Below are 14,423 nucleotides of genomic sequence, written 5' to 3' on the forward strand. Positions count from 1 at the left end.
CTCTCCCTGTGTACCTCTATCCACAGCGACTTCCATTCTTTTTTTTTTTTTAATTTAAATATTTTTATTGATTTCAGAGAGGAAGGGAGAAGGAGAGAGAGATAGAAACATCAATGATGAGAGAGAATCATTGATTGGCTGCCTCCTGCACACCCCCTACTGGGGAATGAGCCTGCAACCTGGGCATATGCCCTTGACCGGAATCGAACCCGGGACCCTTCAGTCTGCAGGCTGACTCTCTATCCACTGAGCAAAACCGGCCAGGGCGCGACTTCCATTCTTTATTCCAGCCCGCCAAGTTCCTGCCTCTCAGTCACCGGTGCTAGACTCTCCTCTCCAGAACGCGCCTTCTTCCCACCCTTGAGTGTTCAGCTTAAGGTCCCGTTCTTAGAGGCCTTCTCTGACCACCTTATCTAACACCAGGAAGCTACGGTTCCCAGTGAGGGCACATGCTCCGGTTGCACACATGCTTGGGTTGCGGGCTTGATTCCCCGTGTGGGGTGTGCAGAAGGTAGCCGAATCACTGTCACCTCCACTTACCACAACCCGTTTCTCTGTTTACTGATTATTGTCTGTTGCATGCGAATGTGACTCCATCAGGCAGAGATCACGTCTGACTTGGTCTCCACAAACTCCAGTGCCTGAGCGCCTGTTCACACAACCCTGTTAAGTGACCTTCTATGAGCCTCCCTTTCTCTCCTGGGTGGGAGTTCTGGTCTGTCCTTGCTGCATTGTGTGACCTTTTAGGACATCCTGCCCCTCTCTTTTAAAAATATATATATTTTTATTGATTTCAGAGAGGAAGGGAGAGAGATACAGAAACATCAATGAGAGAGAATCATAGATGGGCTACCTTCTGCACACCCCACACGGGGAATCAAGCCCACAACCTGAGTATGTGTGCAACCTGACCATGTGCCCTCGTGCCCTCACCAGGAACCGTGGCTTCCTGGTTCCTTGGTCAACACTCAACCACTGAGCCACGCCAGCCGGGCCTGCCCCTCTCTTAACCTCATTTACTTTGTGCATAAAACAAGGTTCATTTTTGCCCTTCTGAAACGATGGACTAGATCCTAGATATTTTGGAGGGAATATTAGGTGTAATGACTTTAGTGCCTGTCTCTTCCCCCTGAACCAAAGAGAGCTTAGGGACCTTCCCTATTGGTCAGTACTGGGTTTTCTGTCCGGCACCATGGCATCCAGCCTTTATATTTGTTGAAAGAACCAACAAGTTTGATAAGTTGCGAAGTGCACAAGAATTCAGAGACGTAGGCCCCTCAGGCAGATATACCTTCCCCATCATAGCCCGATTACCTAAAAACAACTCAGACACATGTTTTTACAACCTTTTTAATATATATTTTTATAAACAGGTCACGTGATAAAATAGCACAAGAAACACTTACCAAATATAAGGTTATATCTTCCGCATATACAGGAGAATGAGGTCATTATGTACAATAAGAAAATGATTTTAGGGGTTGGTTGGTTTTGTTTTCCTCTCTCCCCTTAATCTTTCCTTCTACAGTCGTTGGAAATATCACAGCTTCAGTTGCATTAATACTTTGGACAAATGGACAGCTGCCACCTCCCACTAAAGAGCTGTGGGAGGGGCTGAAGAAACGGGCTCCTCACCACTTCAGCCCAGGAGCCTCCTGTGAGCACTCCAGGGGCAGAAAGATCTTTGGGCTGTTGAACTGTTTCTATGCTTCAATAGTATCTCTTGTTCTCTCTCTCTCTCTAGAACTGGTTACTCTCTTCCAACCAGATGGGGGGCAGGATGTCCCAAGATTAGGTGTGGGCACTGTAGCTCCTGGGGTTCAAGGTTGGGATGGAAAGGGGTCCCAGCCCCCTCCTCAGCAATTGCCATGATGTGCCAGCATCCCCTAGGACTTCCAAGTCTTGGAATGACAGATCATGGTCAGAGCCCAATAGGGCAAGCAAAAGTTTGGGCAGCTGGGGAGGGGTGGGGGGTGGCTAGAAATGAGCCCTCCCTCCTCTGGGTCTAAGGGTGTGCTGGCCACTGGAAGCTGGCTGCTGCTGACCCTGAGCCTTGACTGGGGCCCACTTTTCCAGTTTCTAATGTATAGAGACCTGCCCAAGGTGAAGTGTGTCACTGAGAGGCCTGGGCCCAGCTAGCTACAGGGGCTGCAGTGCAGGGTCCACCCAGGACTGCTCCCAAGGCCTGTGGGCCCTGAGGCTTGCTCCAGCTTGGGGTCTCTCAAGGTAGCTGTACCACCTCTGGGTTGAGATGGACAGAGCTGGCTGGGCTAATGTTGATTGTGCCAAGGTCATTGTCACCCATTCTGCACCACTCCCAACCTAATTCAGCCCCAGTCTGGCCAGGGCCTAGGGACTTGTAGGCCTGGGGGTAGGGATGGGCAAGCAGGGGACTGTCTCACACAGTGCCAAAGAAGAGGGGAGGTGGCTTAGGTCAGGCTGGAATGAAGTGGGGGAAGGGCGGGTGGGACTTGGGCTCCGCGGAGGGCCATGGCTTTGGCGGCAGCCTGTTTCCCCTCGTACCCCCTGGAGGGCTCCAGGTGAGGTGCGGTGGAAGATGCAGGCAGCCCATGGGGCTCTTCCGGGCCCCTGTGTCCTGGGAGACCCAGCCCCCCTCAATTCCACTGGGCCCTTCCCCAGACGGGGAGGACAGCCCGGGGAGACAGAGGGGAGTGAGGTGGGGAAGGCGATAAGGACGGCTGTCTGAGAGCTTAAAACGCCTCCCAGGCCCACGCCCCGCCCCCACCCCCAGTGGGCGTGCGATTTAAGGGAAGTGGCTGCGGAGGGCGGGCGTGCAGGGCGGGCACGAGGGGCATGCACAAATCCCCGAGTGTGCGTGCGTGCGTGGGGCGGGCACCACCCGTTACCCCCGTTCTCCCGGCCTGGGCGGGTCCAGGAGCGGAGCGGAGGGGCCGCGGGGCAGGGCTTCCCCTTGCTTCGCTGGACCTCCCGTGCTGGACAAGGAAGTGCGGGGAGAGGGGTCTGAGTAGCGCCCTCGGGTCCCCGCCCAGAGCCAGGCGGGTTCCAGCGACGGGGCGAGGAGACCCCAAGCTATTCGATGACGAGGCAGCGGGGCAGATGCTGCGAGAAGTACTTGAAGAGTTCGGGGGTGGCCCCGGGGCAGTTAGTCAGCTCCAGTTCCTCCAGCTCCTGCAGCTGCACTAGGCCCGACAGCCCGGTGGTGGTCAGCAGTGGGCATCCTGCGGGGGACCAGGCGGTGGCTAAGTGGGCGGGGCCGGAGAAGGGGCGGGGCCAGCCTGAGCTGGGCGGGGCTAGAGCCTGCCCGGTATCTCCCTCTTACGACCTGGACCTAAATCCGCACAAGGGACCCCGCAGGTTTGGTGGAGGCGGACAAAGTGTGTGTGTGTGTGTGTGTGATCACTGTCCAGGAGGGCGGCCGGGGTGTGTGTGTGTGTGTGTGTGTGACCAGGAGGGAGGCCGGGGTGTGTGTGTGTGTGTGTGTGATCACTGTCCAGGAGGGCGGCCGGGGGTAGTCTCACCTGCCAGAGACAGGAGACGCAAACTCCTCATGGCCAGGAGGTGCTTCAGCCCGAAGTCCTGCACCTGGGCGGGAGGGCGGAGCGAGTTAACTATTTCCGCTCGCGCCCTGTAGGAGCCCCACTCCTGGGGTCAGGCCGCTGGCCTGGAGCTGCTGGAGGGGCAGGGAGCGGGGTTCAAAACGGGGGTTTCTCAGCTCCCCGCGGAGCCAGGAGGCAGCTGGGGAATGTCGTTGAGGGCCCTGGGGACTCCGCACATTCCGCTTACGTCGGCCGCTGGGTGTGGAGGGATCCCAGACTTCCTTACAGGATCTGAGTGGGCCGGGAGCAGATCAGAGGACTGTCTGGGCGGGGGCATTCCCCGCGCCCCCCACCTCCCCTGCCTACTTCCCAATATCCAGAGGCGTAGAGGGCCGGTACCTGGCAGCACCATCGCAGGTAGAGGCTGCGGAGGGACGACATGGTAGATAAATAGCTGAGGCCAGTGTCCGTGATGCGTACACACCTGTGGTTGCAACAGAGCGGGGCTGTCCACCTTCAGACACTCCTCTTCCCTCAGCTCCAATCCCTTACTCCTTTTCCTGGGGTCCCCTGGTGTGAACTCACCCCGGCCCCACTCATAATAGCCTTCCTTTCCATAGCCCCCATCTCACCCACACCAGGCCCGAGTTTTGAAGACCCCACCCCTCATCCCCGCTCCCAACCCAGCTGCAGCCCCACCCTATTTACAGACCTACCCCGCCCTCCATGGCCTGGGGGTGGGGGGGGGGAGGATGCACACACCTGTCCAGCACCAGCTCCTCCAGCCGGTGCAGGTCGCAGGCCACATACTCCAGCGCCATGTCAGTGATGCGTGGGCACCACGAGAGGTCGAGGCTGCGCAGCTTGCGCAGGTTCTCGGCCACGAGCTCTACACCGTCATCAGTGACCTTAGAACAGCCGGAGAGGCTGAGCGCTGTGAGGTTGGGCAGGCTGTGCACCACATTGACCACACCATGGTTGGTGATCTCCCAGCAGGAGAGCAGGCGCAGAGTGTGGGTGCTGTGGCCCTGGCGCGCTGTGAAGTAGGCCAGCGCTGTGTCCGTCACGTGGTAGGCCTGCAAGCTCAGCTCGGCCAGGTTGGGCAGCAGCTGCGAGATGGCTGCGATGGCGTCGTCCGCCACGTTGATGCAGTCACTCACGCTCAGCGAGGTGATGCGGGCACTCAGGCTGGACCACAGCCCCGCCTCGGTGAAGTCGTTGCAGCCGGACAGCTCAAGGCGCACCACGCCCTGCATCTGCTCCAGCATCACCTGTGGGTGGGTCAGGAGGTATGACTTTTCAAACTCACCTAGGTTCCCTGGGTGCGCCCCTCCCCACGGGCCATGGTGAGGAGAATAGGAGATAGGGAAGAAGGAACCCTGTCCTTGGTGTAAACATACATGGAGCTGTACTCTTGGACAAGTGCACTTTGTCGTGTTTCTGTCACACCTCAACCACACTAAAAGAGGAGGCAGGGTAGAGGGAACTGGGAGCCCATGGCCTGGCTAGAGCATGTGCCCAGAGCAGTTGATGTTAATGATTTGATGATTCGAGTCCAGATCCCAAGGAAGGCGCCACCTGCACCTCTGCCCTTTGCCCCGCTCCCCACATTACCTCTAGAATCCTCCCCCCATTACCTCTAGAATCCTCCCCACTGGCATGCAGGGCCGGTGTTCAGAAGGACCTTCCACTTAATGAACTGCTTTTCTGTCACTGTCTTGAAATTCTAAATCATCTATGAACAAGGCACTTGCATTTCCATTTTGGACTGGGTTGCTCAAATTATGTAACTAGTCCTGCTTTCACCTATCCCAGAGCCATGCTCCCCCTCAGGGCATGGGCTCAGCCCTCAGCTACCTTGCTCCTGTGTGCCTGAGCTTCCTCTGGGTCCACTCCCCACCTCTCCTCCCCCTCACACCTGCTCCATTGCTGCTGCCCAGCCCTGCCCCCTCCCTGTCCCTTCTGAGCCAGCAGCAGGACACACCTCCAAGCCTGCATCAGTGATGGTGGAGCGCTTGAGGCTCATGGCCTTGACGCCCTTCTTGGACAGGGCGTAGTTATCGATGAACTCACAGATATCCAGGTCGGAGACTCCCACTAGGCAGAAGCCTTCAAAGCCGCGTGCCGCAAAGCCCTGCAGGTTCACGAACTCCTTTTCACCACCAGGCAGCATGTTGTAGAGCTCCTTGGCGTGCAGCACAGGTGTGAGGCCCGCCCAGAACTTGGGCTGGTAGAGCACGCGTCGCCAGGTCTTGCACACCTGGGCCAGCACACACTTCTCGCAGGCCGAGAAGTACCAGAAGAGGCCATTGAGGATCTTCTCATCTGTGGCCAGTGGCGGCCGCTCCACGGGGGGCCCAGGTGCAGGGGCTGAGGCTGGTCCACCAAGGGGGATCCCTGCTGGGGGGCATAGGCCCCCAGCCAGGGCAGCCCGGGGCAGCGGGGCAGCCAGGCTGGGTGGTGGGAGAGTGGGTGGGGGCAGTGGTTGGCAGGGGCGGTTCCTGGCAGCGGGTGTACCCTTGGTGATACTGGCTGCACCCAGACCGTTGGGCTGGCCTGGCAACTTCACCAGGCCATTTCGAGGCAAGCACGGGGGCTTGGGGTCGCCGTCGACTCCGGGGCTGGACATCTTCCTCCGTCACTCTGCAGATAGGGCCCGGAGTGAGGAGTGAATTTCATGCTCTCTCTGGGAGGGCAGAAAGAGCCGGGCCCTTTCCTGTCCCCGGGTGTCCCCTCCCAGGACACTCCTAGAACCACCAGACAAAGAGGATCTAAGTGCAAGCCTCCCTCCCAGACAGAGCAGCAACAGGACAGGGCCAGTCTCTGAGCGCCTAGTGTGTGCACTGAGCTCAACCTGCACCCACTCACAGAGCTTTCCACATCCAGGCACAACGGCTCTCATTTTACAGAGGAGAGAACAGAGGTGGAGAGAGACAAGTCGCTCACCCGTTACTGTTCTCTTCCCCTTTGCTGCTCTGATGCCCACCCTCAGTGCCTGCCAGGCCTACCTCCACTGCACAGGGGCTGCATAACTAAGGGAGAGGATTTAGGGCAGCCTCTGGCCTCTCCACCGTGGGCGCTGGCATGGCTCTCTGGAGTAGTTCCAGTACTCTGCGATTCACACACCAGCCCCTGAGAATCTCAGTGGCCACAGGAGGTTCTGTAGCTCAGAATCTACCCAAAGAAAGGGCAGGTGGCTTCCCAGAGATTGCTGTGATGCCAGCACAGTGAGCCCTTTCCGTACTATCTCTTTTTTGTTGTTGTTAATCCTCACCCGAGGGTATTTTTCCATTGATCTTTTAGAGAGAGAGTGGAAGAGAGAGGGAAAGACAGAGAGAAACATCGATATGAGAGAAACACATCGATTGGTTGCCTCCTGCACGCACCGGGGGAGAAGCCTGCAACCAAGGTATGTGCCCTTGACCAGAATCAAACCTGGGACCCTTCGGTCCACAGGCCAACACTCTATATCCACTGACCCAAACTGGTCAGGGCACATACTATATCTTTAATCCTCCACCTAGTTCATTGAGGATGATGCTTGGTGACTAACCATTGACCAGACGAGGAAGCCAAGCTGAGGCAGTGTGAATTGCTTGCACAAGGTCACAGTGGTGGAGCAGAGCTGGTTATGGAAGGCTATGTGAAGGGGGCTCTCCTCAGAGTGGGGCTGAGACCACCCTGGCTCCCCTTCTTAGGCCTCCAAGTCTGTGAGTGGGTGTCAGAGGGCACAGGCCACAGATGGCCCTTGAGAGATGGGGCAGCGGGACTCTCACAGTGGACATCCAGTGAGGAGGCTGTCAAGAGCACTGTGTTCATCCAAATGGTCACACACACTGGACTCAAAACAGGCCCCACCGTGGCTGTGTGGCCTGGGCAAGGCCTTCTCTTCTCCAAGCCTCACTTTCCTCACTCAGAAGCCAGAGAGGTGACAATACCTCCTCCATTGGACAGCATGTGCAAAGGGCTACGCATAGTGCATGGCTTACAATGCGCACTTAGAAAACGACACGGAAATTGCTTCTGAACCCCACGGCCTGCTCGAGTGGAAGGGGACAGGAGCCATTAGGAACGAGGGAGATAAGTGGGCAGTCCTACCCTGCTCTTTCCAGCGCCACACCCTCTATTGCTTCCACGCCCTGGACAGGACAACCCTTGCTAGCATTCCATGTCTGGAGAGGGTGCACAGACCTGGGACACATGGCCCTCATAACTGCCAAACCAGCTTTGGGCCCCTAAAGCCTTCCTGACCTGGCAGCCATGAGCCCCTAGGCTAGAGTCCACCCTGCCCCCCCCCCTCCCCAGAAGAGGCTCCCACACCTTGGCTAGCCCCTCACTGGCTCATGACCAGGTAGCTCATGACTTCACACAGGTTGATACATGACATCTATAATTTATGCCAATTACCCACTGGAATAATCATGGGTTTCAGCCTTAGAGAAGCTTGGGGGGAGGGGGCTTAGATTAGGATCCAAGGAGTTAGTTCGCCCACAGTGGCGGCGGTGGTGTGACATGAGGGCTGCCCTTAATGCCAGTACAGGAGGAGGGAGCCATCGTGGCCAGCAGTGTTTCATGGAGTTACAGGATGGAGGCCACAACTGGCCCCCACTCCTGGGTCCAGGGGAGAGGATATCCCGGTAACTCCCACCTTTGGGCTGCTGGGTGCAGAGAAGCAGCCCCAGCCTGAATACCTTCTGTGTTCCGGGAGCAGGGCTCCATTATTTCATCCCTCAGGGCGCGCCGCCCACCCCGCCTTGGCCGCTTCCCACAGTCGAGGCGGGGCCGGCTTGGCCCTCGGCGTGCAGCACCATGGACAGCGCCCCAAGCAGCCGCTGTGCGCGTGCTCGAAGGCGAGGCCCGGCCGCCTCCACCGCGGACAGCGGCTGGTGGTGTGGTGGTGTGTGGGAGATGGATCCGGCAAACCCAGCTTAGCAGGGAGGGGCCCTGGAGGCGGAGGGGGTGCAGGAGAGAGGAAAGAAGCCGCCCGGTTCGTCTAAGATCCCAAGGAGGCAGCGGAGGCGGCACTAGGGGAGAAATAACTCAAGAGCAGATTTAGACTGAAAATGCTTCCAGCCATGGGTGTGCACGTGGAGTGCCTGAGTTGGGGGATGCACGTGGATGCCCCCCGCAACTGTGAGGCTCCCTTCCTGTCCCCCACTGGAGCTCACATTTGCACACGTCCGTAGTCCTATCTCCACCCTCGGGGCCTCAGGGCCAAGCTGGGGAAACAAACTTGCCTCTGGGAGAGAGCCTTCAGAAGGAGTGGCCAGGCCCAGGTTGACAGCAGCCTGGGGAGGGGGGAGGGAGGTGTCTGAGGCCTGGCTGCCCCTCATCCCACCCCTCGACCCCCACCCCTGGCCAGAGGGTACTGCCTTGCCTGTCAGTCAGCCCTCCCAACCCCTACCCCCATGCCCTGGATCAGAACTGCCTCCCTAACAGAGGCAGCCCTGCTGCTCCTCAACTTTGTCCATGGTCCTGCTGTGTTCCAGCTGTTCCTCACACTCCAGCCTCATTGACCCAGCCTGAGAAACCCCCCTTCTGTAGCTCAAAATTGGAAACAGCCACACTTTGGCCCAGGGGTCAGGGCTTTGGAGAAAGGTGAGCTTAGGGTCAGAGATTGGTCTTCCTGCCAGTTAGGTCCATGCAGGGCTAGGACGAGGAGGGCCCCTTTGCCTGGCCCAAGCCCCATCCACCTAGCCAGATGGGTTGCAGTGCCCCTACCTTCCCGGTACCTGTGGCTGCACCCAGTGTGGCTTGAAGGTCCTGCTTGGAGTTTCCTGCCAGGAGGGGGTAGGGACAGCTGCCAGTCTCCCGGGGGCTGCCTCCCCATTTAGGGATAAATACCAGGAGCTAATGCTGGGAAAAGAGGCTTTTCAAAAAGATGGCCACACTTGCACTATTACTAGCCTCAGCACTGGTGGGTTGTTCCTCAGTGTGGAGTAGAATTACAGGGGAGGTCCCCAGAGCTTGAGGCTCCTGGGGTCACCCCAGGGGAAGGAGGAAGATGGTGGCCATTACTTTAGTTGTCTTGTCCCCCTCAGCCTCAAACCAGAGCTGGATCAGGGTGCCACTTGGGAGAGCCTCTGTGTTCCCCCAGCAGACTTACAGTGAAGCATGGTAGCCAGAGTGGACTTAGGAACATAGTGAGGTCCCGGGGACTCCTGGGAGTACTCCAGAACTTTGTGACTTCCAGGCTGACAGTCTGCAGATAGCCATGCTGGGATTCATAAGGAGCTGCCTCTTTTGCAGATCATCACTAGGCTCTGAGACCCAGGTCAACACTAGGCCCGAAGACCCCAGCCCTGAGGAAGCATCTCCAGGGTCTCAGTCATCAGCTGGGCTATCATCACTGTCTACCTACTGGCCTCTCCCCTTGGCTGGGGGCTCCTTGAGGAAAGATGGCACCAGGGCTTAGGGGCCTCTCAGTGCTTGCTTGCTTGCTGAATGAATGAATGAACGAGGACTGGCAATCAGTTAGCAGGGTCATGCAGAAAGGGGTGTGGCTACCTAAAGCCCATGAGGCTTGATGGAGGACAGGTTAGATTAAGAGGAGGGCAGTCAGAGGGGGAGCCGCAACTCAATTCATTAATCCCGGTCATGACAGAGGCCAGTGTCCACAGAGGAGCGAGGCCACTGGTTGGGTCGGTACCAGAGTTTCTGAGAAGGCCCCCAAGACCCTGGGGCTTGAGGTGGGCCTTGCAGTTATTCAGACCCTTGGGAAGAGGATGACTCATGGCTCCTTTTTGGCTGAGACTCCCCTTGGGAACTGCAGGGTTAAGGAAGCTGGCTGCCTCTCCCCCATAATCTGGCCAGACCCAACGAGAAGGGGACAGGCACCATCAGGAGGGAGGGAGGCTAGTGGTCCTGCTCTTCCCAGCACCACACCCCTCACTGCTGCTCCGAGTCCTTCACACACTGCCTAGCCATCTGACTTAGTGGGGAAAGCAGGGCTCGGAGAGTAAACTTTCAGAAGTTGTACAAATCTGGGATTTGACGCCAAGATCCCCATCTGTCTGACTCCCTAAACCCAGGCCAGGCACAACCCAGGGCCCCCAGCCAGCCTGTCACTGGCCAGGCACACCTCCTGTGGCCTCTTTTCTCTACCCTGTTCTGCTTACGTACCTGTGCCCTCCCAATCAGAACCCTGGGCTGGTGGTCTCTCCCACCATTGTCCCTGTCACACCCGAATCTCCTTCCAGAGGCTGCAAGCTGCATGTCCACCACTGGGACACGGTTCTTTTGGATTGTTCATTCCCGGGAAACTCTCCACCCCTCATGACCCCCGCCTTGAAGGACTCTTCCTCCATCTCTGATACCCCCATCTGACAGAGCCTGCCCTGAATACCGGAGGGCCTGGCCCCAGTAACACCTGCACTGACTGGTTCCCCCTGCCTGCTGAGAGCCACGAAGCTGGGCAGGGCATGGGTAGCCAGAAAAACTCACATAGACCGATCTGCGGTGGTAACCCCAGGGGCTGGGTGACAACCAGGGCAGTTTGGGATTGGGGGTGTGGTGCAGGCTGACACATTCCATGACAAACCCCGTGACTCAGGCACATTCACATCCCTGTCACTTTGCACATGTCCTAGCCGCAGCGCTCCCCTCCCGCCCCCAGCTTAGAGATGCTTCTGGGGTGCAGGCTGCCCCTCCCATGCACCAGGGCTCTGAGAAGGGAGCACGTGGCCTCAAGAGGGATTGGAGTTCATGCTCCAACCGTCTTCTGGCCAAGCTCAGGGCAGCTCAGCCATGTGAGACTGGGTGGCTTGGGGAGTGGATGTGGGATTTCAGGCCTCATCTAAGCCCCTGTGCTCAGAAGCACCTGAGCACCCAGGGCCCAGGCCTGGGGTGTTTAGTGCCTGCTCCTTTGGGCGGCTGCCTCAATCCCTCCCCCTCTTTCCTGCCAAGCAGGGGAAGGTGGCCCAAGCCCACCCTCTGTGGCTGTTCTGGTTGAAGTTCCTCCAGTCCACGTGTAGAAAGGATTCTGAGCCACCCACTGACCCCACAAACCTTCCTTCACTGCCACCTGCACTCCTCCCATGCCAGCCTCCGAGTCCCATGTCACAAAACGGGGCTGCGGGAGCAGAGGCCAGCCCAGGAGCTCCTTCCCCTGCCCCCAGGGGAGATGTCTCCCTGGCTTTCAGCAGTGCAGGCCTTCCTGCCTGGGCCCAGCTGTCTGGAGGCACCAGGTCCCCCAACCTCAGGTTCTCCTGTTTTCTTCTCATCAGTGGGAGATAGGACTCGCTCAAGTGCCCAGGAAGTGGGTGTGAGCTGGAGGGTGGCAAATGTCTCATGACCCTCCCCAGCATTAGAGGTGCTCATAGGCCTGGCCCAAGGTGAGGGGTGGTGGAAGTGGGGAGCCAGAGAGTGGAGGCGGCAAGCACTGGGGGAGCTAGTCCTGGGGTCCCGAACAGCCCACCCTGCACTGCCCATGTTTATGACTGGGACATGCCTTTTGCTCCTCTCCAGACAGCTCTAGTCCAGCCCTGTGGCCACTTCCTGCTGAACCCAGGGGTCTCCATCAGGCTTCTGACCTGGCCTGTGGGACCCCAGACTTCTCAGGCCTTCTGCACCCAGGCTGCTGTCCAGCAGCCTTCAAGGGAGTCTGGTGGAAGAAGGGGCCCAGTGCCTGCCTGGCACCAGGGAGGCCTGAACTGACTCTGGTCACTGGGCCCTAGGAGGTGGTGGTATGGGGAGGGGCATGCTGGAGGGGGCAGGTGAGGTGGCATCCACCATCTGCTCTCTCCACGGAGGGGAGGCTGCCTGTGCAGAGGAAGGGAGGGGCTGGAGGAGTGGCCACTGGGCCTTTGGCTCCTTGAGGTTCCAATAGCCAGGACTTCTCTCCCTCTGGGGTGATTGGTGCTCCATTCTCCCCACCTGCTCAAACTCCAGGAGGACAGGCCCCCTCCCCAGCAAGTCTCAGGGTACTCATTTCCCCTTCTGAGGCCCTCCAGCTTTGGCTAAGGCCTGACCCCTCCTCCAGAACCAGGCATGTGCTCAGTCCCCTCCTGTCCCCTCCTCTCACTGTGCCAGCTCCATACAGGCCCAGGGCCAGAAGGTGTCCAGAGGCAGATAGGCCCTCAGGCGAGGCATCCACCTGGAGTGTAACGTATCTAACACCTCTCTCAGCCCAAGGGGCTGGTGGTGCTGAGGCCGGGAACACAGAGCTCAGCCGTGGTCCAGGACCTCACCCAATCAGGCGAGGTGGGGGCCTGCCATTCCGCTTCCAGGGGACACTGTCATGTAGCACCGACCCACAGTCTTGGTCCAGTTGCCATGGGGAGTGGGCCTCAACCAGGCCATCCATGGGGTAAGGGGCTGTGGGGAGGTCTGACAGGGCCCGACGCCCAGCAGCCAAGGCCAGGGAAGGGGATGTGGTTACGTAAGCCTTCAGGGGTGACAGAGACACCGTCTCAAGCCCCCTCCCCACCCTCGCATCGTGGTCGCCTCCGCTGCGTAGCCTGCCCCCCACCCCACCCCGCAGCCAGTCCGGGAGCACACACCTTACCTCGGCCCGGGCTCCTGGCTCATGCCACGCTGTTCGCCGGGCTTCCTCCCGTCATTGGGAGCCCGGCATGAGAGCCGGCGAAGCGGGAAGGCGGCGGAGGTGCTGGCCTGGCCGGCAGGGCCCGGCCGCACCCCGCGCCCGGTGCCCCGGCCTGGCTGGCCACTTCGGCCTCACCCCAGAAGAGCTCCCCGGTGGGAGAGGATCGGCCTCCCCAAGCCTCCCACCGGGGAGGCTGAGGCTGTGCCCAGATAAATAAGGCCGCTTTGCAGGGAGCCAGGCGGGCGCCTTCTCCCTCCCCTCGCCCTCCTCCCCGCGCTCCTCCTCCCCCCTCCTCCCTACGCTCCTCCGCGGTCGCCGGCGGCGCCGCGCGCGCGACCCCCCTGCCCCCGCCCGGCCCTACGCGCCGCGCCTTCGCGCGCTCCCGGTTCCGGGAGCCAATCCGGGTTGGGGAGCCCGGCGGGAGGGCCGAGGATGCCGAGCCCCGCCCCGCCCCGCCGCGCACACAGCGCGCTCCCGCCGCCGCGCCCACGGGCACGCGCCAGTTCCGGCGGCACCCCGCCCCCACCTTCGCCGCGGGCGCCCTCACAATAACAAACACGGGCGCGCGGCTGCGCGGGGACAGCAGGGAAGGGCAAGAGGAGGGCAAGAGAGGGAAGGAGGGGAAGGGAGGCCAGGGCACGAGGCTGGAGAGCGGCTCTGGAGCTAGCCATGCCTGCGCGGAGCGGTGGGGACCCCAAATCCTGCGGTGCAAAGGAGACTCGAGCCCTTAGGTGCTAGCGGTTAGCCCAGGGGTGCGCGGTTGGTCCTATGGGGTTCCGGGCCGGCCCCGTGCGTCCTAACCCTTGGCTGCCACCTGCGGGGGCTAGGATGGTCCAACCCTTCCCCTTCCCTACCTTGACCCCCCACCTCCTGCGGAGCGGTCAGCCAGTCCCCCTTTAAGGCCCTGACGTCTCCTGCGCACCTGCTGAGTGTCAGGTCCAGGAGCCCCCCTCAGTGGGAGACACCCCCCACTTCAGAGCTGAAGAACAACAGATCATTTCAAAGAGGGACTATTTTGAGTGCAATGCACGTTGAACAGGGCCACGTGATGGTGACCCCTCCAGGGTGGGGGTGGTAGGGCTCCTGAGGACAGGACGCTTGAGCTGAGACCCCAAGAGTGAGATGGTGAAGTGGTCCCGGGTGCAAAGGTCCTAAGGCCTATGGAGCCTGGCAAGTTCCCTTTGGAGTAGACTGGAGGCTCTGGCGGTGGCTGCTTTTTAGGGACCGGGCTGGGAGAGATGGGGGAGGAGATGGAATGTGGCAGGTAGGTGTGGCGGGCTGTCTGTGCCACGGGAGATGCCAGGGCTCCCTGCTGGCTCAGGGAGGAGGACGAAAGCTAACAGTGTCCAGCCTGAGGTTTC

General features: G+C 59.6%; 1 protein-coding gene across 4 annotated transcripts; it reads right to left on the reverse strand.

The window, feature by feature from the left end:
• Positions 1-1,334: 1,334 nt before the first annotated feature.
• On the reverse strand, positions 1,335-13,317 carry FBXL16 (F-box and leucine rich repeat protein 16). Of its 4 annotated transcripts, none has more exons than XM_079792277.1 (6): positions 13,024-13,317; positions 5,503-6,161; positions 4,281-4,789; positions 3,918-4,002; positions 3,501-3,564; positions 1,335-3,200 (listed from the first exon to the last, which is right to left on the reverse strand). In XM_079792277.1, the coding sequence occupies exons 2-6, from the start codon at positions 6,145-6,147 to the stop codon at positions 3,052-3,054; spliced, it is 1,452 nt and encodes a 483-aa protein (XP_079648403.1). In that variant the 5' UTR covers positions 6,148-6,161; positions 13,024-13,317; the 3' UTR covers positions 1,335-3,051. The 4 variants fall into 4 exon arrangements, 3 of the variants coding, with proteins under 3 accessions (XP_079648403.1, XP_079648404.1, XP_079648405.1); XM_079792278.1 differs by having other exon boundaries at positions 13,019-13,317; XR_013814652.1 differs by having other exon boundaries at positions 3,117-3,200; positions 3,501-3,809.
• Positions 13,318-14,423: the final 1,106 nt, after the last annotated feature.

This window comes from Cnephaeus nilssonii (genome assembly GCF_951640355.1).
Source record: "Cnephaeus nilssonii genome assembly, chromosome: 2".
NCBI lineage: Eukaryota > Metazoa > Chordata > Mammalia > Chiroptera > Vespertilionidae > Cnephaeus > Cnephaeus nilssonii.